Below are 24,681 nucleotides of genomic sequence, written 5' to 3' on the forward strand. Positions count from 1 at the left end.
GAGTTTTAGTTCGATAATGTCTCCCATTATGGATTGCATGAAGAAAGGAGACTTTATCTGGACCAAAACGGCATCCCAAGCATTTAATGAAATTAAGAAAAGAATGATCGAAGCTCCAGTTTTGCGCCTCCCTGATTTCACAAAGGTATTCAAGGTCGCATGTGATGCCTCTAGCGTTGGCATAGGTGGCGTGTTAAGCCAAGAAGGTCACCATGTCGCATTCTTAGTGAAAAATTAAGCGACGGCAGGTTACGTTACTTCACCTATGATAAAAAATTCTATGCGGTAGTGCAAGCTTTGCGACATTGGCGACACTATTTGCTACCGCAAGAGTTTATATTGTATTCAGACCATAAGGCTTTGAAACATCTCAATTCTCAAAAAAAAATTGAACCATAGACATTGCCGATGGATCGAGTTTCTTCAAGCCTATACTTTTGTTTTGAAAGATAAAGCCGGAGTTGAGAATAAAGCAGCTGATGCGCTCAGTCGACGAATCTTCCTCCTATCCGTGATGAGCACTAAAGTAATTGGTTTTGATAGGAAGATCCTATCCGGATCTTCCTCCTGACTTTGGTGAAGTATACCTGACCCTACGAGACGGAATAAAGAGAGAACAGAATGATTTCTTCCTACAAATGATTATCTCTTTCGCTCCAATCGATTGTGTATCCCTCGAACCTCATTGAGAGATTTTCTAGTAAGGAAAATATATGCTGGAGGACTCTCTGAACATTTTGGGAGAGACAAAACTATAGAAATGGTGGAGAGACATTTTTTCTGGCCGAGTCTCAAGAGAGACGTGGCCAAAATTGTCGATCAGTGTTGCACATGTCATCTAGCCAAACAGCGTAAACAAAATACTGGTCTATACACTCCACTACCCGTTTTCGAGTGTCTCTGGCAAGATGTCAGTATGGATTTCGTGTTAGAGCTTCCACGTACTTCCACCAAACATGATTCCATTTTTGTAGTTGTGGACCGATTTTCAAAGATAGCTCATTTTCTTCCCTGTTCTAAGACTTCTGATGCTTCTAAAATTGCCAAACTCTATTTTGACGAAGTCGTTAGACTCCATGGCCTTCCAAAATCTATTGTGCCCGATAGGGATGTTTCATGAGTTATATTTGGAAGACCCTTCGGCATATGATAAGCACCACATTGAAATTTTCATCTACCTATCATCCGCAAACTGACGGCCAGACAGAAGTTGTTAACCGTAGTCTAGAAAATCTTTTAAGATGTCTGGTAGGTGAACATGCTAGGATTTGGGATTTAGTGTTACCGACAGCTGAGTTTACATATAATAGTTCGGTCAATAGGTCCTTAGATATGAGTCCCTTCGAAGTGGTGAATGGTTATAAACCTAGGCAGCCCATAGATCTGATTTTTCTGTCTCATCAACATAGAGTCTCTGAGTCTGCACAATCATTTGCATCACACCTGCATACATTGTATCAGAAAATCAGCAAACACATTCACTCTAATAACTTAAAATATAAATCCCTTGCTGATTTGCACATACGTTATAAAGAGTTGAATGTTGAAGATTGTCATGATGAGAATTAGACCTGAATGATTTCCTTCGGAAACATTCAAAAAGTTGCAAGCTCATAGTGCGAGATCGTTCAAAATCCTAAAAAAAATCAGTTCGAATGCTTATGTTGTAGATCTTCCTGAAGACTATGGGATTAGTACGACATTTAATATTAAAGATTTAGTCCCATACAAAAAGACAACATTCATTCTTTCTGACCCCTTTGTTGATACACCCGCCTTTGTTGATCATCCTGACCCATTACATGTTGTTAAGCCTCCACCTTCAAAATTTCATACTCGCAGAAAACACATATAACATATATTAGATGAGCATGTTATATCTATCAGGAGAGAAAGTTACCGACGTTACCTTGTTCGGTGAAAAGGTCGACCAGAATCGGATGTGACGTGAATTTCGAGAGCCGAGTTGCAGCGCCTTGACCTTGACCTTCTGAAGCAGTACGACAGCCGGCCAGACCTGCACTCGATGGGATCGAGCTTTTCCCACCCGGAAGGAGTTGAGGGGACATCAGAGCTGATCATCGACCCGTCTAGTCCACCATTCTTATTTTGGATTTTATTTTTTTGTTTTATTTTTGGGCTTGTTTGCATTTTTATGGTTGTAAGGCTTTATTTGTGTTATTTTGGAAATTATTTGTGTATAAGAGGTTTTGTGTTAATTTTCTTGTTTTGGGCTCTAGGATCCTTATTGTGATTAGGATTTTAATGAAAGTAATTTGAGATTTCTTCCCCACGTTTCCTCCTCCCCTCTCTTTCCTCTCCTCTTCCTCTCTTCCTCTCTTTCCTCTCCTCTTCCTTTCTCTCTCCCCTGTTACTCTGTTCTGTCGCCACAGCAACCTTCTCCCGTTTTCGATGCTGCATCAACCGTGCTCTCTGTCGGTACAGGCCCGGCACGGTCTATACCGACTCATGCTGCTGGAGAACCGGTACGGTGCCGGTACCTGTTCCTCCGACCTTACTATGTACCATACCAACCAAGATTGCATACATCCACGTGACTATATCTACATACCAATGTATGCCCCCATATCTATACACAATTTGTCTACATTAGTGGTAAGGCAAAGTCCGTACCACAGTACATAGCATGGTCTGCCGTACCGGCCAGTACATACCGGTCCGGCCCTAGACCGGTACCGGATCCGCGTGGAATCCAGTACCGGGTTGTTTTTATAGTAGAGCCGACCGATACGTGCTCCGTACCGGTCGGTACTGTACCGGTCCGGCCGGCCACCGGTACGCCAACCGGTACCGCTACGGCAGACCTTGGTACATACCATGGTATCTCCGGGTATGGACCAGTAAATACTGCAGTATGGTCGATCCTTTAGACCACATTAACTACAACATGCTTGTAAAAATTATCACAAAGAAATTACATGACCTAGTCATAACAAATGATATTGTGGACATGCTTTCCTTCATCTGTTTAACAATTACTAACATTGCATTGAATAATTCGAAGCTTTCAAGATCAAACCCTTAAAAATAGAAACAGTCATTACCCAGTTACGTTCCTGGGGTTTCGGAGGGGCTGATTAGGGACAATCTAAACTCTAAATCTTCAGCAGTTTTTATATAGTGGCTGACCCAGGACTTAGAACCCATGCCATTGCAGTTGTCAGCCCAAAACTTTACCATTGCACCAGCAATGGCCCCATCAAACCCTCAAATATGATAATAGAAAATCAAATGCACAACAGTATACAAAATGTTAGCACATTTTGTACTTGATTTGAGAATGTGAATTGTAAAAATCATATGGTATAGAGACAATCTAGGATTAAGGTTGCTTATGTGTCGAATCATCTCAAGTCATTTTCACACATTGGAATCATATTTTATAACATAAAATAAATGAAATAATATTAGCTAAATATAATGAGTGGTATTGCATAAGAAGTGCCAGCCTAATATATAACATTTTCTTTTTCTATAACTGCATGGTTCATCCATCTGGCCAGATGATTTCTTACATAGCTACTATATTATCTTTTAGAATATCAATAAACTTGATCTTTTTCACTGATTGATATTTTCTTTCATAAAATAAGTACGATATAAATATTTTTGTTCACTGATAAATGAGGCTGGATACCAGAGATACACCTGTTCATCTTGTTCATCACAATAACCGACCAAAGAAACCAGGTTTCGGTGATGCAACCGTGACAACAACTCTATTTCAGTGAAGAACTCTTTTGAACCTTGTAAAGATCCTTCTTGAGCTCGTTTTATGGCGACAAGTGTACCATCTGCTAAAATACCCTTATATACCTTCCCATACCCTCCCTGGCCAACTTGAGTCGAGTCATTGAAATTGTTCGTTGCCAGAGCCATTTCTTCAAACGTAAAGTATTTTACACCATCAACTTTAAATGAAAATTTTGACGCTGCAAAAGAAAAAAAAGAATTTGAGATCTGGAAAATGAATTAAAGTAGCCTGATCAATTTAACTAATTCTATGCAGCATCCAAAGATAAGAATCATGCCATTTTTGGATAATTCATTTCAATCCTCAATGACACCACGTATTTCAGTAACTCTTAGATATTTTATTCTGCAAAGGGGATCTAAAATTTTGATGTTTAGGGAAAAAACTGGCAAACTCCTATTGGGTGAGAAACCAATTTAAAATAAACTAAAAGATAATAGGAAGAATGTGACGTCATCTATCTAACCTTGTGCATGAACAAAATCTTCCAGTTATGGTTCGAGATGTAAAAAATAATGAAATAAAGGCTACTAATGGTACAAGCAAGCTTTTAGAAGGTTTCAATGGCTAAAGCCAGCAACTTGAAATGGACAATCTAGATATCATGTTCTTGATTGGAAAATAAAAAGCATGTTCTACATAGCCATGCATTGTCTTGTTATATCCCTGAATTATTCAATCAGCCATTTCAGATACTTCCAAATTCTTTAGATGAATACAGGAAATTATAAGGCACACAGCTAGAACACATGCATGAATATTTCATTAGCTGGTTATGGTAGTGGAGTTAACACTACATAGTTGTTCAGGTGCAAAGAGATGTTAAAATGAGAAGGAAACACTCGTATATCATTTGCTCCAAACAATGTTTCTATGAATGAAAGGAGACAGTAGATGGCCCATTATCTATATGATTCAGTAGAAGAATATTGGGAAGGCAAGCATGTGTATTAGCTTTCCCACAAGTGCAGTCAAGAACACAAAATCTAGCACAGTGCTCACGCATTATAGTAAGCAAACACAAAAGGATATCACTATGAACAATATGTAACAGCTGATATTCCTCGTACCATATTTGTAGGGTTTTCAATTCCAGATTCCTACAAAAAGAAACTACGGAAAGTATATAATAAGCTAATTCTCGAGTTGAAGAATCTTCAAGTCTTCAGAACGGAATGTTGATCTTAAGCAAAGCAAAAGCAAGGCAAAAAACTAAGAACAAAATCAGGCGTTACTAGACTAAGACAACTTTGGGCATTCTTTAGAAATTATGTATTTCTTTCTTCACTTTAGCTGCTTAAAAAGATACTATTCATTTAACTAAACATATATATGCCTCTTGAGGGTTAATACAAGAGTTGTCAAGTCATTCTTCACAATTAAAAAAAATAAATAAACTTACATGAGCGTCTTTTTGAAGCCACTTGATTTCTAGAGTGTCTTCTCATGATCAGAATGGTAGCCAACGCAGATACAGTGCCTGCACCAGCGACTGCCCCAAGAAGAATGCCCGCAACTGCCCCCTTGCTTAATCCCGTTTTTGAAGTATTTGGAATCTCTGCAATAGCAATATGAGTTAACACCAGCTTTACTCTATTAAAGTTGCAAAAGTACATAAAGTTCAAATTAGGAATTGCAAATGAAAAAATAAAAAAAGAATCTGAAAATCTGAAATCACTGAAAGTCTAAAAAATTGCATGATGATATTTTATGTTGGAAAAATTATGGTCTCCTAACATTTGTTTTAGCAACTTCTCTACCTTCCTCGAGGAGGTATGGAGCCTTTGATTAGCTTAAATAATATAACCTTTAGCCTTGAAGAATCTGGAATTCTACAATGGACGATTAAAGAGATAGTCTGCTCTGAATGGAACTAAGTGAAAATATTCTCATACCATTTGAAAACCCTGTTATAGATTACAAGTATCAAGTATCATGATTTGGGGAACAGAATGACAAGTTAGTCAGAGGCATAATGCCAAAATGGCGAAGGATGGTTTGAGTACCAATATGGAACAATATCATTGGCTTAAAATATGCAAAATAAGGTTGCCTAGTAAAAGAAATATTTATAATCAAGAGAATCTCACAACCAAAAAAGTAAACAAAAATAAAATACCAAAGAAAACTAATATGGGCTGGAATTGATGTTAATAATACACAGTAATGGGCCACAAAAAGAATAATTTTGCACCAATATGGATTAATTTACCAGAAAGATAACAAAAGTAAATCTAGATGGGAGTTTATTGGTGGACCACGGACCCCAAGGAAGTATCTTCTAAACCATCTTGGAGATGAGGTATATGTGGCTTCTGGGAGGAGCAGCATGGCTCAAGCTCTTATGAAATGGCTAAACTAGAAGCCAGGGTTTAAAAAGGAGAGTTGAAGGATATTGCTTCATGAGGTAGTCGGTACACCAATTAACAAAGCTAGTTATTGACTTAACAGATCTTATTCTGTGACTATTCTACCTCAACTGTGACATGGCTACATAGTTCAATAATTCCCAAGAATTTCTGAGTTCATGCTTATAAACAATTAATCAGATTTTTTTCTAGAATTTCTCATGATTAACATGAGAACTGTTGGTCTTGGAAAAATTCAAAAGCTGTGTAAATAATTTCACTTTTTTGTTTCCTGATGTTCAAATTCATAATTTATTATACTTGCTTTTTTTTTTTAGCTTTTCTTTGGTTTAAGAGAACAGAGGACAAAATTTTTTAAAAAAATAATAACAAATAAATTAGCAATTTTTATAGACTTAAAATAGTGGAGAAAAAGAAAAGGAAGAATACTCAAAACTAGTAAAATTTTGGTATGCTAAGGATAGTGGTATAGTGAGCAGCAGTACTGCAGTAGTGGCCATGGCACCAAAATAGTGAAGGTAGTGGCAACAGTGGTGTTAATGGCAACAATTGTAATAGGAGCAACGTTAGTGACAGGAATGTTCGAGAGAACAGTTGCAGGAGTAACATAGCTGGCAGTGTTTATGTGTGGTGGTTGTAGTAACAGCAAATGTTTGTGGCACTGGTTGCAGAAAATTAGAAATTGGCAGAAGATGGAGCACTGAAGTTTTATTGTAGCATATTTCTCTCAAGATAAAAGCTTTCTTATTGAGGAGAGATAATTTGACCTGATATTTTATTCTTCTTTGTTTTATTTTCTTTCAATAACCAAACAAAAGAATTACATTTCTCCTTTTCGTCTTCAACTCTAAAACAAAAAAACAACGTAGGCTTTTCTAGCTCTCTTGTAAGACTGTTCTCATTATGAACTTTTCATCGTACAATTATAATTCTGATTTCATGTACATAAATTTTTATTTCCTTAGTGATTGATATACCTATCAATTTTTGTGGGTGTTCATGTGCAATTTATTCGTATGGTAATGAGGACATACCGTTTGCATAGGGCCCCAGTGTGAAGTTGAGGAGCTCATAGGGCCCAAAAGTATCTGAAAGCGTAATCTCCCATCCCCTAAGCATCCTTTGGATTCGCAAAATTTCAGTTACATTAAATAAATTAGATTTATCTGGATATAACTTCAAGTGCATGCTCAACCTTGGTCCAACCTCCCATATATATCTATCAATGTGTAATTGATAAAGAAACAACTTGAGGAGAGAAGTCAGGTTGATCTCAAAATCAGCAATATATGGAGGAAAGTCTGAGATTCCTGGACTTTTCAACCGAAATCCAACTCCAAGAGGGACAGCACATAAACAAGGTATAGGAGACATTGGGTTATGTTCATAAGGTATATCCGTCGGGCAAGGGATGCAATTTATGTTAGAGTTGGTCGAGCTTCCAGAAGTCTGCTTTTCAACCTGAGGCTGACAATAGCGAACCAGATCAGGCTGCTTTGCATTTGCACATACAGGATTTCGATATAACCTGAGCATAATAATATATAGATTAAATGAGTTACGATGCCACTGTACAAGAAAACAGTAAAATATGGAACCACAAGTTTGTGCCAAGTGTGCAAAAGTATATAAGCAGGCTACTTCTAGCGAAGAATAAAAGAATAAAATGGAGCTCATACATTTGAATGAGTTTACATTTCAGAGAAGTAAAAAATCTGGAAGGTAGAATATATTTGTCAGGTTTTTTCATTCAATAGTATGGCAAACATACTGCACCAAGGGATTCATCCCTAAGCTCAAGGAAGTGGTTCCAAATGCCAAATTTTTCATCTGGGCCAATATAAAGGTCTCAATTTGTATAGGCATTGATCAATGACTGATATGAATAAATAAAATATCATCCTCAATTATCTGCTGTAAATTCTTATGTAACCATAGATATCAGTTAATAGCGTATAAGAACATGGGCCAATGTTACAGGAAGCATGCACAAAGAGACAGAGAGAGAGAGAGAGAGGGCGAAGAGGTAGGCTGCATGCAGCAGCACAGCAGCAGGGCAAAAGGCAGCACAGCCAACAAAGGGGAGAAGCAAGAATAGCCATAATCTTGACAGAAATTTGTTATGATTTTATACTAATTTATCAGCCAAATGCCCAGATTCAATTAAAATATTAATTTTGGAAAACCTTGCACATGCGTAATTTGTTTAATCTGTCTATTTTTGGATGAATACACACTGCAGATATCTATTCACATGTTTGCGTGCTGCACATGCTTGTCTGTATGTATCTTAAAAAAAATAAGCCTTCAACATAAAAAATGTACATACTTGCAAAAGGAATGATAAAATGCATGAAAAAGCTACAGGACATCCAAGCCAAAATTTAGATAAGGTAAAGGTTGGCTGAATAGACAAATTATTCTTTCCTCCTATCAGCCAGGAATAGTTGGTTATCATCCAAATTCTTTGCCATATATACCTTCATATTTTGATGTAAGTATGTACATACATATGAACATCAACAAGAGAATGCAGATATTTCAAAACAATAATAACAATGCATTCCTACAGGACTGTAAGAAAAAGAAACATACAACATGGTAACATTCGCTGGAGGATGAAAAGCAACAGGTATACTTGTGAGAGAATTGTTTTCAAAATCCCTGAAAATTGAACACTTAGTGTTAGCTAGCAATTCATATATATCAGGTCCATCAAAAGAGAGTTGCTGGTCAACATATCATACAAGAAAAGAGTATCATTTCCACCAAAAGTGATATTCTGCCAAATGGAGGATGGAACAGAACCATTTAGTTGATTGTTCTGGAGAGACCTGCAAAAAGAAAAGGATTACACATTTTCTTGAAAATGCAGTGTACTAATGACATTCATGTGCATGAATCTTATAATGTAGATCCTAAAATGAACATATATAAATGAATATCTTAATGCGGTACACCATGACATGCCATGTCAGAATTTAAAGATATCCTTTTTAATAACTGTATTAGAGAGTATAGCTAATTCTAGAAAAAGGCAACAAAAATCCATTCACCGGCTTAGATGTTTTATAGTTACAAAATAAATGCAGGGAAAAGTAGGCTTACAATCTCTGGAGCTTCGGAAAACCTGAAAAGTTTGTAGGAATGGATCCATCAAGAAAGTTGTTTGACAGGTCACTGCAAAAATTTCAGAATACAATAGAGCCCAGAAATTTATCAGTTTGCTGCAAACATCAGATGACTCACATGAAATAGGTCAATTTGATTTGACCAACAGATCCGGAAAAAGCAAATGAAAGCAAACACAGTTTGAGAATACTTTCAATCTCAAAGTTGAGAATTCTTACATCGTCGTCATACTAATCGAAAGCTTATAAGATGGCAAGGGTCCCTTCAACTGGTTCGAACTAAGATCTCTGAAATATGAAAACCATCAATTACTAAATAACCATCGAACTAATCAAAATGAAATAAACTAATTTATATAATTAATCCTGAAGAAATCACAACAACAATCCATATTGCCTGGACCGGTGATATGAAGAGTTGAGGTGTCCAGGAGAATTAACACAGCAATCCACATGGAACCAACATGGTGACACATCTCTACTTTGCACGTGCCTCCGTTCATTTATACATGGTTGTGCACGTATAGCATATAGCTATACATATGAGCTACTATGTAACTAATAGAGCAATAAGATTGATACTACAGATGTCTTACAGTGCTTTGTATATAACTTAATATCCAGCTTAATAGTAAATAACAATTCATGTCCTCAGACATGACATATTCATCTTAAAGCGCCAAAATCTCTCATAGAAAGATGGTGCGATCATGGTTCGATGTTAAGAACTTAAGATAGCTCCAAAGAGCATCATTTAAGTTTCTTAGGGTGCCACGATATTAATAAGTAATCATCACATCAAGAAACTCGAAATTTGAAGTTGCCCATACTTACAGGTACATTAGGTGAGGCAGCTTACTCAAATCAGGAATAGATCCTTGCAAGTCACAGTTCCTAAGACTCCTGATAAAGAGGAAAACAATCATTTCTTCTCAGTCAATTTCTTGATTTAGTCTATAAGTTACCTCACTATGAAAAAATAAGGTATTACAGTAAATCATGAAAAGCCATCTTTTTCATGTTCTAATATTGCAACAACCACTGAATGCACAAATCTTAATGGAGAAAAAGTGCAAACTTCAAAAATAAAGGGACATATAGATATCATCATTGAGCATGAATCTGCAAAATATAAAAAAAAAAAAAAAAGCAAAATCATCATCAAGCAACAATTAAATTGCGCTTGCTAATCAACCACAATTCAGAATTTATGAAGCAAGGATGAAGGAAAACAAAGAAAACAGACACATACAAGCAAGACTGTCAAAAGCATTCACTTAAATGCTAAGTGACTGATAAACAGTCATCTAACACCAAAGTTATAAATGATACTCAAACAAATAGTCATGTTGTTCGGTTTTATTTAAACATGAGTTAAAGATGATGAGCGTCTTGTTCATCCATTAAAAACACAGGCAATCTAATGGTTGGATAGAGTTTGATTCCATATTAGTAGATATAGTTGCTAATCCAGTATCTAAATTCTAAAGTATTACCACTACTGTACAATGTTATTTAACAGAGAGTCCTTTCATGGCATTAATTAATGTGCTTCATGAAAGCATAACAACAAAGTGAGATCCTTCATCTGCTGCCTGCAGTGTGGAGCAAGAGGTCATTGCATTCTTGCCAGGAAAAAGTTTTATTGCAAGGAGAGACATTGGTGGGCTGGCATTCAAAAGATCAAGAGTAGCAGCATAAAGCCTGCATCATGAAGTTAGCAGGCAGAGCTATTCAAGATTTAAAGTTTTAGATGATTTGGAGGCCCAAATATCAGACGCATAATTGGTAAAACATAATGCGTTGCTGATTGCTAAAATCATAATCAAGATGGTGCACAATCTAGGACCGAGTACCCAATATATAGTGGGGAATGGTTCTAACATAAATTACTGGACAATCAGTTCTATGGTACCCAATTAATAATTGAGTTAGTCCCTTAAACCGGATGTCTTGAGGAGGACCTCACTGTCATATACTTTTAAATGCTCATGGAAACTGGACTGAGGATATTACTAGAAGATTCTTTTCCTCAAACAAATAATGACTTCATATTTACTTTTCAATATAGGGATGGAAAAGATGTGTCTTCATGGCTGTATATTCGAGATGGAAGAATGCATATCTAGTTGGTTGGTAACTTTCTTCCAGACCTACCTCAAAAAACAAACCACGGGATCATGTGTTGTTTCATCTATTCCAGCAGCTACAATAGTTGCTTTTCTACAGAAGGTAGCTTTGGAGAAGCTTCCTTCTATGGAACTAATGAAAAGGAGGCATGTCTACTTTCTGATAGAGTGTCCAAGCTGCAAGGCTTCCCTGGAGGACTGACACTCCCTACTTATGGACAAATATTAAAAGCCAGCATGGAATTCTTTATTTATATTAAGGAGAGTAACCTAGGAGGGAAAATCATGTGGCATTGAAAAATATTTATTGCTTATGCTAGCTGTCTCTATTTATTTTTTTTACAGATAGAGAGAGTCCAGCCCCTTTATATACTTCCTAAGTAAATACATCCTGGAGCATCTATCCAAAAGAGATAGGTGTTAGAAAATCTTCAGTCTATAGGATGGATGCATTGCTCGATGTTCCAAGGCCTGCCAACTAGTCTGCTCCTTATTTCACTTCACAGTAGGTCCTAGAGGTGACGAACTTGGTAAGCCTCGAGGATAATCACAGACTATCATCAAGAAATGGATGATACCTTTTGTAGCATGCCGATCAGTTCTTAATCCACCAAATAACCATGGCAGGATCTGCTTCCATGACGTTGGGAAAGTGTTGAACTCGAGCTGAAAATTTGAAGGAGGATGGATATGTCAACACAACTGATCATGGTGAGGTAGAAACCCCACTACGGCACGAACGACACCAAGGCAGACGGTAATTGAAAAATGAGCAGGGATGGATCACGCTTCCAAGGCCAAAAACACCATCTTGGCTAGCCACTCCAAATGTATAGCTCTCACACACTCGGAAATCCTAGGAATCAACCACAAGGGAGGAGAGAGAATAGAAAGAAGGAGGAAAGAATAATTCCCACAAGAGAACTCTCAATAATCAGTAACTCAAAGATCTTGAGGATGATTACAAGAGGAGCACCAATAAGGGTATTTATAAGTAATACAAAGGGACTCTTTTCTTCAACTTTCTAATATGAGATTTCAAGTCCTATTCTAACTCAAAAAACCTTAATTACTAATTTTTCTAATGACATCAAAAGTTCTTAAAAAGAAAGTTCACAAAAATCAGAACTCCCTAGAATTTACTAACATCAACATCAAAATCTAGTTGTATCCCAAAATCTGTACATATGAGACCCGAAACCCATGCATATGGGATCTGTGATCCGTGCAGCCTGAACTCGGGACCTATGTGGCTGGGACTCGCGACTTGGCGCTCCGATGTCAATACTCCCCCAGTTAGAAAAGACTCGCTATCGAGTCTAGATCTTTTTGGTCTTCATATTAAGGGGATAGATCAGCTATTGTTGCAAACACTCCATAGCCTCTAGAAAGTTTAATTTTGTAGATATTGTGATTGATGCGCTTCAAAACCTTGGAAGGGCCATCAATTATTTTATTACATGGTGTTCCGGTGGTAGGTCGCTCTGCAGAGGCATTAAGAATGCGCAATGAGCACAAGAAGTTGATATAATCCTCAAGGTATGATAAGAAAACAAGATCTAGGTCCAACGCAGCCGAAGGATTGATAAAACCAATGCAGGGTCGAATGGAGTAGCGAGATATAGGAAGTACAGCTCAGGATCTTGTGATATCATGGGTGGCAACCACAATAGGTGGGCTTGCTTGATGTGCTAATATATTGTAGTCTTTCTAAGATTAGCCATCTTTTGCAACATCTTCAAGTTAGGCTCATTCGAAGCATAGGACAAATTTAAAGACATTAAAGACCACTGAGCTGGAAGCGCATCATCAACGATATTTTCTGCATTGTCTGAACAAGTATTCCAAGCAAGGTTATGCTTTAAATTGAGATCTTTATCGGTCCTATTCCTTTCAACAGAATCAGTAGTCAAGAGCTCTTTTTCATATTCTTCTATTTTTGTTCTCTCTAATGATGGACTTTCACTTCTAGTTTGGTTATCCCTGCTTGAGTTGTCATCAGCCACATCTTCATCAATATTCCTAATTGATCCACCTGTTTGTTGCATAGAGGATGGCAAAGCACATCTTGCATTTTGGATCCATGAATACTGCAACATTGTCTTGGCATCCAGTCTTTGCATTGCATCCTTTTAAAAACATTGATGGAGAAAGTCAGTATTGGCGACAGGCTCACAAGGAGAAGAAATTGGAGATTGTGCATGAGAATATGCTGGTTGCGGCATAATTTCAAGGCTATTCTTGTTAGAAGTACCCAATGCCACACCAAGAGGATGAGAAGGTGATTGTGAGGAAAGGTTGTGTTGTTTAATGATTTTGCACGCCATGGAGCTAACAAGTACGGAGACTTCTTTGGTTTTTCCCCATTAATGATGAGTTTCTCTTGTTGTGCTACTTGCAACGTATACATCAGATAAATACTTCCTCAATTATGTCTTGTCTATAGGAAGGGGCATTTGATGTAGCATCAAGCAATTCTATTTGAATTTCATCTAAAAGTGTATCCACAAGGAAAACTAACCTTTCTGCATCATCTTGGTTATCATTTTCTAGCAGGATTGGATTGGAACCACCATTGTGGACCTCAAAAAGAGAAGAAAAACTTGAAGAACTTAAGGGGTTTGTAGAAGTAGAGGTACCTGGTTGCAAGAGATCTAAGCAATAGAAGCCCGGTACCAATAAAAGCTTGGCACTTGAAACACTTGCGAGGGTTGGAAGCGATGGTGTTGGAACAGCTGGGGTTGTTAAGGATGCCCTTGTCCTTCTTCTGAGATGTTTAGGAGGCGTTGGCTTTAGAGGGCGCCAACATTTTCGACATAGAACTTCCCTGGTTGGATGCTTCATTTCTATATCTTAGAAAGTGTGAATTACTTGTTCTTAGCTGCTACTTCTCAATCTTTGTTGCCAATTGTATCATGTCATTATATCCAATAGGATTGAAGTTACACAACTTACAAAATTTCAGGCTTCAAGATATCGCGCTACGTTTGCTCTTCAGGCTCGAATTCTATTGTGTACTCTTCTATGATCATATCGTACTATTGAAGATTGTGAAGCTTTAGAAATTTATTTTGATGATAACTTACATTTAAATTAGCAATGCTTTTTGTCTCACGTTCAAATCTTCTTCTGTCCTTCATATTCACGTCGTCGCTTCAAATTTAGCACCAAATTGATGCATATTTTTTGAGCTAGATGGCGACTACCTTCACACGTCGATTGTTGGGAACTTCGTTAAGCTCGAAAACTCATTCAACGGTGTGGAGCTAATCAACAAATTTGTCAGGTTGCAGGCGTCCTTCAAAATCACGGACATCTATTTTGATGCCAAAGTCGCGATGGTTGTGATGTAGTTTTCGTTCGCCTTGACGATGATTATCTTCTTCACTCGATGAAGATGCTCTTCAATTGTAGAACAGATTGAAATCTTCCATTTTTTCATTGGAACACTCATTTATTATCAAAGGGCACGCTCTGTTAGAGTAGTGATTAAAACCTTGACAATGACGATGTTCACTTGTCATTGTTGAAGTCACTAATTTTCTTCTTGAAGTTGCTCAAGCGCTGGCAGCACAATTCATCAAATTTTGTCTTGCAGAACTTACTTACGTTCAACATACTCTTCAACATTGCGATGATGGGGCGGCATCTTGAAATCGTGCTCTGGTACCGATGCCAAGAAGATGTTGAACCTAAGCTAAAAACTCGAAGGAGAATAGATGTCGCCACAACCGATTGTCGCGAGGTAGAAACCCCACTATGGCATGAACGACACAGAGGCAGATGGTAGTTGAAAAAAGAGCAGGAGTGGATCACTTTCTTCCAAAGCCGTAAACACTATATTGGCTGGCTACTCCAAGGATACAACTCTCACACGTTCACTTGCAAATCCTAGAAATCCACCAAAAGGGAAGAGAGAGAGAATAGAGAGAAAAAAAAGAATAATTCCCATAAGAGAACTCTCAATAATCAATAACTCAAAGATTTTAAGTATGATTACAAAAGGGGCCCCAATATAAGTATTTATAAGTAACACAAGAGGACTCTTTTCTTCAACTTTCCAATATGAGATTCCAAGTCCTCTAACTCGAAAAATCCTAACTACTAACTTTCCTAATAACATCAAAAGTTCTCAAAAGGAAAGTTCATAAAAATCAAACTCTCTAGAATTTATAAACATCAAACTTGCCTCAACGAAATAGAAAAATAACTAATCATCAAAAACTAGATGTATCCTGAGACCCATGTGTACGGGACCCCGATCCATGCAAGCGCTCCAACGTCATTCCATCAAACTACTAATGCGATCATGTATCTAATAGGAAGCATAAAACCACCCAAATCATCATGCAAAATGCAATCTTGTTTGACTAAGGAGTAAGGACTATATCATATGTAATCTTGCACTAAAAGGCATATTGGAATACGCTAGGAGAAAGCTTAAGAAGCTGAGTAACAACAAAATTTTAGCCACAAGAATGAGCAAGTGGTTTGTTGCTTAATCCACAAATTGGATAGAAGCAAGTGATTTGTTGCTTAATCCACAAAGTGGATATATTAAAATCAATACAGATGACACCTTCAAGGATTGAAGATCTACAGTTGGAGTAGGAGACCTTGCCAAGGATGCAAGCAAGAAAATCAATTAAAATGGTCTGAGAAGAGGTTGCACGTTGAAGTTGGCCTTCCATAACATGATAATGGGTAAACAATCGGCACCTTGCCATAGAAAAGAGTCTAATATGATGACAAAAGGGGTGAAAATGGCAGGTGCAATGAGAGAAAGGTGGATGCAAAATATAGTGGGTGGGAAAGAAAAGAGTGGAAGCCAAGATACTGATGGGAGAAGCAAGGCAGAAGAACAAAGTAAAATATACAACAAAGTAGGCAAGGATGGCCGAGAAAGAAATTTAAGTTCTAGAAAGGAATTTAAGTTGGCAACATACCATCGAACTAAAACAGGAAAAGATTATAACTAGCACACGTAGACATCATGAAGTGCACCAACATAAATCAATGCATCATCATACAATAGCATTTTTGGATATCAAACTTGCAAAATGATGCATATATAAAATGCATCTATTTAAATGTTAGATGTGTATCACCTGGTATTTTTATTATTATATAATTCTCGAGCAGGTGCCATACATCACATGTTTCTCTCATCTTTTCTTTTTGCTTCTTTTTTAATTTACCTCTTGGAAAGGGCAATAGATAAGGAATGCCTTGACCTAGTATGGTAAGACCCATAACCAAGATCTCCTTGAAGTGTGATGCTGGACAAAGGTCCTCTCTTGGGCTCTATAGAGACCAGTGTTAATCACATGCTTCTTCCGCGTTAGTTGGGTCGACGTATTGTAGAGGTTCATATATGTATTATGTGGAGCAAGGTCCGCCGTACCGGTCCGGCTCGGCGTACCGGTGGCCGGCCGGACCGGTACGGTACCGGCCGGGCTCCGCGAGCCAGACTTTTTTTTTTTTAATGTTGTCTCTGTTGGATCTTAAATTAAGTGAAAATTGATGTTTTTTTATTACTTTTTTCATGATTTTTGATATTTTCATATTTAAATTTAGGGTTGAAATTTGAAACATATATGATGCATGATTGCATGTTATGTTTTCCTCCCGTTCCAAATGATAAAATCATATACATAAAATATCTTCAAATTAAGATACAATCATTTACATACATTTAAAGTACTCTAGGATATCTAAAATCGGGACGAGTGCCGATGGCTCTCGTAGATATCTGGATCATAAGTATAATCAGGAGGAGGCAAATCAACCCAATCAGAAGGAACGCGCGCCAGGTTATAAGAACTGTCGGATCTCTCGCTCACGCTCTGGCTCTGAGAGGTGTCCTCTGATTGTGTAGGGGCCCATCCAAATATGGCGGAAGCAAAATCCAATGCACCATGTCCGTATTCGTCAGGCTGAAGCTGTGGATAATTGAATCCGTATCCGTATGTTGTCGGATCTGCAGTCGTATCCTGTCTTCCTGAACGACCTCGAGGAGCCCGTCTTCTATATCCAATAATATCCTCACGATCTCTATCAGGTGGTCGACCGTGGTCCGTATCCTGTGTAGCACCCATAAATTGGGACTCACCGGTGAAATAAAGACCACCCTCCGGCTGTGTCTCATGAGTACCATACTGTCCTCCGCTCCCTCCATGGCTAGAAGATCCATCACCACCAGAACCTTCATCGCTGCTAGTCCAAGTCTCTTCCTCGACACTCTCCATTGGGATTCTTTGTTTTCCTTTCCTGGCCCTCTCTGTCTGGCTCCCCTGTGCCTGCGGCTGATCAGCTCTGGAAGTGCGTGGAATATTGCGCTCAGCCCATTGCTCTGGATCGACCCCAGCTTCGGTGGCTATGAAGGTAGCTGGTCGTGGAGGCGATCCTGGCTCGTCAAGCTCGGGCTCCTGCTGCTGGCCTACAAGCCAGCCGAGTAGTGGATCATCGTCATCAGCGGTGAAGGACCCGTAAATCGGATCTGTATACTTGAGCTCCACTTCCTCCTGGATGCACTTTAGCCTCAACCGCAAATTGTAATGCACATAAACAAGGTCGTTGAGGCGCTTTTGCGTCAAACGGTTTCTTTGTTTGCTGTGGATAAGGGCGAAGGTGGACCAATTGCGCTCACATCCACTAGAGGAGACTGTTTGGGAGAGGATCCGGATAGCTATCCGCTTTAGATTTCTCGCGGATCCGCCAAAATGCACCCACCATTCAGCTGCAAAAATATTTATGAAAATTACATATATGATAATTCCATAATAGTAACTAAGTAACACCAGGTGAATGTTTTCCTGATGTGTCACGTACCTGGATTCATATTGTGTTTGCTGACGACAGCCGCTCGTTGGCCAAAACTGTAGCTGCCCTCTCTAAATAATTTGCTCTGTGAAAAATAAGCATAAGAAAACCATGTTAATAATTGAAGATGCTGATATACTTACACATGCTAGTAATTACTAAATCATAATTACCTCTTCAAGACATAGGGCCGCTTTTTCTGGATTTGCCTCCATCTTGTAAATCACATTACGCAAAGCATCCAGAAGTGTTTCATCCATACCAATTCCATCTATGCTGTACTGAAATCGGGGGTTTAGGTAGTATGCTGCACATATACGAGACTATCTTAGCATAATTATATAATTATATCCATCACTATAATTGTCACTATAATTATATCTTAGTTTACCTGCTAGATGTAATTCCGTACCCATTTGCGCTCCCCACCGTTGCTCAATGATGTTGATGTATGACCGGCCATGTGCTGGATCTGCCTCCATAATCTGATCCTTTGCCTTGACCATCATGTGATACAAAAACCCCATCTGAGGGTAGATCTCGCTATCTACGGCCCGCAGCACTTCATATAATGGTTTGATAGCCTTGACTATTGTAGTAGCCCGCTGCCAGAATGGCTGTCTCGTCACCAAGTCTTCTATCTTGCTCCCTTCAGTGCCGGCATAAGAATATCTACTATCATACCACTCGGGACTGGCAAACATCTGACGTAGGGCTCCTCTCTTCTCGAGTATGCTATCAAGTGCGATGAAGTTGGTAGCAAACCGTGTGACTCCTGGTCTCAGAATCTCTCCCCCTGCATACTTTCTCATCAATGAAAGAACCCAGTTATGGTTATAAATATACCTCGTAATGCGTTGGGCTGTCTCCACCGTTTGTTGCACCCTACGGATCTTTCCAATGTCCATCAACATAAGATCGATACAATGTGCAGCACATGGAATCCAGAAAATATGTGGCCGCCGCTCCATCAAGACCTGCCCGGCAGCCTTATATTGCGGCCCATTATCAGTGACGACCTGCACGACATTCTCCTCTCCTACCATATCAATCACATCCTCCATAAGTTTCAGCATGTACGAGGTGTTGTGCACATAAGCCGAAGCATCAATCGACTTGTGGAAGAAGATCTTAGCATCACAGTATGTCAGGAAGTTGATGATGCTCCGCCTGGTCGGACCGGTCCAACCATCGCACATGATGGTTAGTCCATATATGGGCCACTTGCTCTTGTAGGAGTCAATCCAATTCTCCAGCTCCTCCTTATTGTTGTCAAGAAGCTCACCGTATATATCCTTCGGGCCTGGAGGAGCTACACCGGGACCGGCAGCTTGTATGGCGGCAATGGCAGACCTGTAGTATGTATTGTCTGCCACATTCGCTGGGATGTGGCTGAAGTGAAACCAGGATCCAATAGCTCGCCACATAGTTTTCTTCTTATCCTTCATCCACATTGTGTCTACCCTCTGCTGCCTTGAATCTCTACTGGGGAGAGCATGCGGATCTACATCATGAATTGTCGCTCCTTCTGGAACTCCTCTAGATGACTTCTTTCGGCTACCAAAACCACCCAGCATAGATGCAATCCGGCCACGTTCTTTGCCGACGCCCTCTCTTACTGAAGTTGTCCTCAAGAACTCTGGATCTTGTCTAGTGCTTCGAGAACCGCCGCCCGACTCGTATGCAGAGGGCCCAAATCGAGCCCTATGCCTGGCCACCTCCTCCTGCTGCCACTGATCATCCAGGCTTGCATGCATGGCCGCCTGAATATCTGCCTCCTCCTCATCTAGATCCTCGACCTCCTCTGGCTCCCTAGAGTGATAGGAAGGTGGCTCTGCCGCTTGGCGATCGACCTCCGCCCTCTTCTTGGAAGCCATCTCCTTCGCTTCTTTGGCCTCAGCAAAATTCTGCCTCATCAGCACACGAATCTCGTTAGGACAATTTCGGCACGTAGCAACCTCACCGGAATTTCCGGCTAAGTGTTGCTTCAACCTGGTTACCCCTCCTCTCTTGAAAACCTTGTCGCAAAACTTGCATTGAAACTGATGTCGTTGCCCCTCACTTCCAAGTCTTCGCCCATAAGACCAGCCAATATCACGCTTTGCAGGGTTCGTTTTTCTTGATGGCTCCATTTCTATCATAAAAGGACAACTTATCAAAAAATTAAGCTAATAAAGTAAATTTTTGCATTATCTTATTATTTAAGTAATTTATAAACTATTTTTTTAAGTAAATTATTAACAAAATTAATGAAATAATATAAGATAAAAAAACCGCACCTTAAATAGTCTCCGCTGGATTTTTTGGGCAGGACCTCCTCCTCGCTATCTCTCAAATCTTTCCGTCTCCGCACCTTAAATATAACCTCTCAAGTCTCAACCTCAAATTGTTTGGGAAAGAAGTGAGCCTCGTTCAGTTTTTATAACCGAACGAGAGGCTTAAGATCGTGCTGTTAATCCCAGATTAACAGAAAATCCCAGCTTAAGATCGTTGATTCGGTACGGAAAGAAGTGGCCAGCCGGCCACTTCCTTGTTTTTTAATGGGAAGGAGTGGCCGAGGCCACTCCCTTTCCCATTAAAAAAGGAAAAAAGCTGTGGCCTGTCGGCCACAGCAATTTTTTTTTTTTTGAAAGAAGTGGCCGGTTGGCCACTTCCTTCTGCGCGTGGTTTTTGAAACCACGCGCCGGTGGTTTTTGGAACCACAGCGCCTCGCTGTGGTTCCCCAAAAAAAAAAAAAACTTTTTTTTTTTTTAAAGAAGTGGCCCGTGGGCCACTTCTCCCTTAAACCACGCGCCGCGCGTGGTTTTTGAAACCACAGCGCGAAGCGCTGTGGTTTCTTAAAAAAAAAAAAAAAAAACACCCGTACCGGTGCGAACCGGCCGGTTCGCACCGGTACGGGGTCCGTACCGGCCGGTTCGCAGATGAAAACCGGATATACCGGTTTTCATCTGTCTCCGGTACCGGTCAAGCACCGGACCGGTTTGTACCGGTCCGTACCGGCCGGTACGGCTTTCCTTGATGTGGAAAGCCTCCATTCAAAGCATTGAGGGTGTTTCACCTGTATTTGACACTTAGATGCTACTAGCAATTCACATTTTGCAAATGGATGGACCCATATTCTAAACTCCACTCCTCTTCACACAAGCAAGAACCCATCCACCTCTCTAGCCCTAACAAAGGTTTAAAAACCCCTGTCTCGAGACATGGGTACAAGTGCTATGCCAACTTCAGCATTGTACTATATCTCAGTACTGAGATGTATCATATGGTAATGTGTTGGTATAGGGCCTAATACCAAAACTAAAAGCATTAGTCCTAATATCCTAACACATATGACAAAGAAACTAAGATTTTTGAAGAAAAAAACTAAAAACAATGAAGCAAAAGCAAGATTCGCCGAATCGGTACTAGGGGTCATGCCAGTCGGCTATTAGTTTGGTATTATACCAAAACGTACCATACTGACCTGAGGCATACCGAAACCAAAGGGAGGGAGAGGAAGAGGGAGTTACAACTTCGTTGTCGTCATCATAGGAAACACGACTTGAGAGAAGAGAAAGAGAAACATAGTGGTCTATGATCATCAATGTCGACGACAGCAGCGGCGACGACACCATAACTCTAGTGTGGGGAATCGCTTGAGGGTAGAGGAGTTGCGACTCGCTATAGGCAAGGAGGATTGGGAGAGGGGGGAGAAAAGGATCGGGAGAGAGGGAGAGAGGGGAGAGGCGAGGAGGATTGGGAGAGAGCGTAGGGAATCGGGAGAGAGTATAAAGGAGTCACAAGCAACTTATAAAGGATTGAGCACGATTCGGTCTGGAATAGCCAAAAATGGCTTGAAACTAGCAGAACCAAACAGTTCAAGCCGCTTTTGACCTAGGACCGAATCTGCTAGTTAGTCTGATATGGTATGTCTGAAACCACATGGTTCGAGACGATTCAAGAGACCCTAGGGAAGAGCTTATGATGTCCAAGCCCAATATTTCTAATTATTAGCATTTGGATGCATGGATCAAAATCCAATATTAAATTAAAAGTATGTTGATTAACATATTAACAAACTTAAGGCCATATTGCAAAGAAGAACCTCCTTCTGCCATATTACATTTAAAAAGTTTAAACCATTAGAAAGTTATGAACCTAAACTAACAACAAGTGGCCCGAATGTAATTAAAATTAATGGATACATAGTTTTCTTTTGGCAAATGTAGATGTTCTGAGCAAAATTTTTCTTATTTATCTTAGAAAACCAACATGGTGCAACCATTGGCATGGAAATAGCCAACAATGGGAATCAATGGCACTTCCAACCCAGAGGACTCTTCCTTTCCCTGCACTTTACTATTGAAATAACTTTTAAAAAATCAGGAATTCAGAGTTCTTCGCAGCCAGAATTTACATTTTAGATAATCATTCTTTGTTATAGTCTATCCATACTCCAATTTTTTAAAGACAAACCTACAGAAAGGAAATTGCACTTACAGTTTTAAAAGTGTGGAAATGTTGCTGTAAGAAGCTGGGATCGAGCTGCCACTGAAGTTATTGTTATCGAGCTGACTGCAAATAACAAAAAAAAAATGTAATATGTTAAGTCAGCATATCTAAGCACCCAGTATGTCTCTCTCCATGTTTGTGAGTGTATGTGTGTGCACATGCAGAGGAAGGTGGGGCGACACGTTGCACGTGGTGGGAAGGAGTCTGAAGGTTCCATCAAATGGCATTGAAGTAGTGATCGCTTTTCAACCACTAAGATAAAAGCCTAGACACCTAACAATCCAAATAGTTGCATCAAAAGGCTACAGCTCTCCAAAATCCAAAATAACAATTGCACAAAGAAACTTAATTCATTAAAAAGAACCACAAAGTAGATGCAAGGAGAAGTTAAGGAATAAGGAATCAAAATTAGAATTTAGATTTATCTTATTTAATTTTTCATCAATTTATGACAATAATGCATGTGGCTCGGGCTATATATTAAAGAGATGGGACTACAATTTTAATTATGTATCAAGGTGCTATCTTATAATTCTTATGCATGGAGAGTAGGGTGTAGGGGGGCAATAAAAACAAAGAGGGTACTAGAAGTGGTCAGAAACTTCTAAGGAGTGATAAGATTGAGTAGTGAAGATGATACAAGGAGGTTTCTAAGGTAGTGAAGGGGGTGAGGTGTAGAATACATAGGAACAGGATAACTTTATGCCTTTAATACAGAGCTGCTTACAGTTAGCATCAGCTTGGTAAGAGGGGGAAAATAGTTGAGAATATTCTCATGCATATAGCATGAGCTTCATATTGATATCTAAATGCTTGCCCCGGATTTGATAACTAGAATCTAATAAAGACCAAAGGGTGAGAATTTTAGAGTGTTCTGATTTCTGGAAGGAACCTAAATCATAGGTTTTATTCTTGCTCAGCATATCAAAGTGCAAGCAAGAACCAAAGGCAAGGTGTACGGTAGAGAAATAAAGGAGAGATGGAGGACGAAGGTGAGTGAAAGATTATCCTTTCCAAATAGCACAAAACAGCAACCAAGGTGGGAAACCATCTAAAAGTATGTGAAGAATTCAAGGTGAAAATCCCAGAATTAAGTCAATTTAACTAAGGTATTTAGTCTCAAAAATAATTCCAATAACAACAATAAAAATTTCTCAAAAAAAGTTAGAACACTAAGTTCCCAGAATTTTGACACATAAAGTTTGGTCTCAGGTACTCATGCTTTAAACTGAGCTTCCATTCATATAATTTGGAGTGATAATTTCATATTAAGTCTGTGGCAAACTGAATCAAGAGAAAAAGGGTCTTGCTGACTGGTTAAGTTGCCTACACCAAATATCCGAATCATGCTTCTTGGAGAAATTTTGGCAAAATTGGTTTTGCATTTAAACTTCATTGGTTATTATTATTTTTAAATGCCAGAACCTAATAATTTTAAAGAAAACATAGCATATGCAAAGATGGTGGCTAATCTTCTTCTATGGGTATCTAGCATGACAAGACTTCTAGGGTATTTCAGAGAGCCTTTATTACCTTAAGGGAATGGCCTAAATGCTACTTGTGATATAATAATCTAATTTGGGCCTGTTCTTATCTTTGTCCTCAAGGGTTACGTTGTTCAAGGAGTTGCCTTGCTTGCGACTATCTTTTGTTCTTTTGTATTTTATGTTAGTTATTTTCTTTTTGGGGCAATTCAATTAAATTTCTATTTTCAGTTTACATTTTTTTTATTCTAGATGTCCGCCAAACCAAAATTCTAATATGTAAGGTCAGGTTATTGGATTTGGAGGTAAAGCTAGATGCTTCTCTTTGTACACACTCCCATACCTTAAAATATTATGGTGGTGACATTTTAGCTTTCCCCATAAAGCAAGACAGGTTTGAATTCTTGTGGTAACCCCCATGTCGTTCGCATATCAATACAATACAAGAGATAGTATGCCTCTTGTATCTACTCATGC

The 24,681-nt window shown here is 39.1% G+C and overlaps 1 protein-coding gene across 3 annotated transcripts in view; it reads right to left on the reverse strand.

The window, feature by feature from the left end:
* The window catches only part of LOC103716688 (probable LRR receptor-like serine/threonine-protein kinase At1g06840), a 58,830-nt gene that overhangs the window by 21,713 nt on the left and 12,436 nt on the right, over positions 1-24,681 (reverse strand). For all 3 annotated transcript variants that reach the window (XM_008804790.4, XM_026808300.2, XM_026808301.2), the window contains 9 exons: positions 22,709-22,783; positions 10,110-10,178; positions 9,495-9,563; positions 9,253-9,324; positions 8,892-8,978; positions 8,740-8,808; positions 7,179-7,672; positions 5,178-5,333; positions 3,670-3,953 (listed from right to left, as the gene is read on the reverse strand). In XM_008804790.4, the coding sequence (XP_008803012.2) occupies positions 3,670-3,953; positions 5,178-5,333; positions 7,179-7,672; positions 8,740-8,808; positions 8,892-8,978; positions 9,253-9,324; positions 9,495-9,563; positions 10,110-10,178; positions 22,709-22,783 (1,375 nt within the window). The remainder of the gene's footprint in view (positions 1-3,669; positions 3,954-5,177; positions 5,334-7,178; positions 7,673-8,739; positions 8,809-8,891; positions 8,979-9,252; positions 9,325-9,494; positions 9,564-10,109; positions 10,179-22,708; positions 22,784-24,681) is intronic.

The sequence above is a fragment of the Phoenix dactylifera genome, chromosome 3 (assembly GCF_009389715.1).
Source record: "Phoenix dactylifera cultivar Barhee BC4 chromosome 3, palm_55x_up_171113_PBpolish2nd_filt_p, whole genome shotgun sequence".
NCBI classification, from domain to species: domain Eukaryota; kingdom Viridiplantae; phylum Streptophyta; class Magnoliopsida; order Arecales; family Arecaceae; genus Phoenix; species Phoenix dactylifera.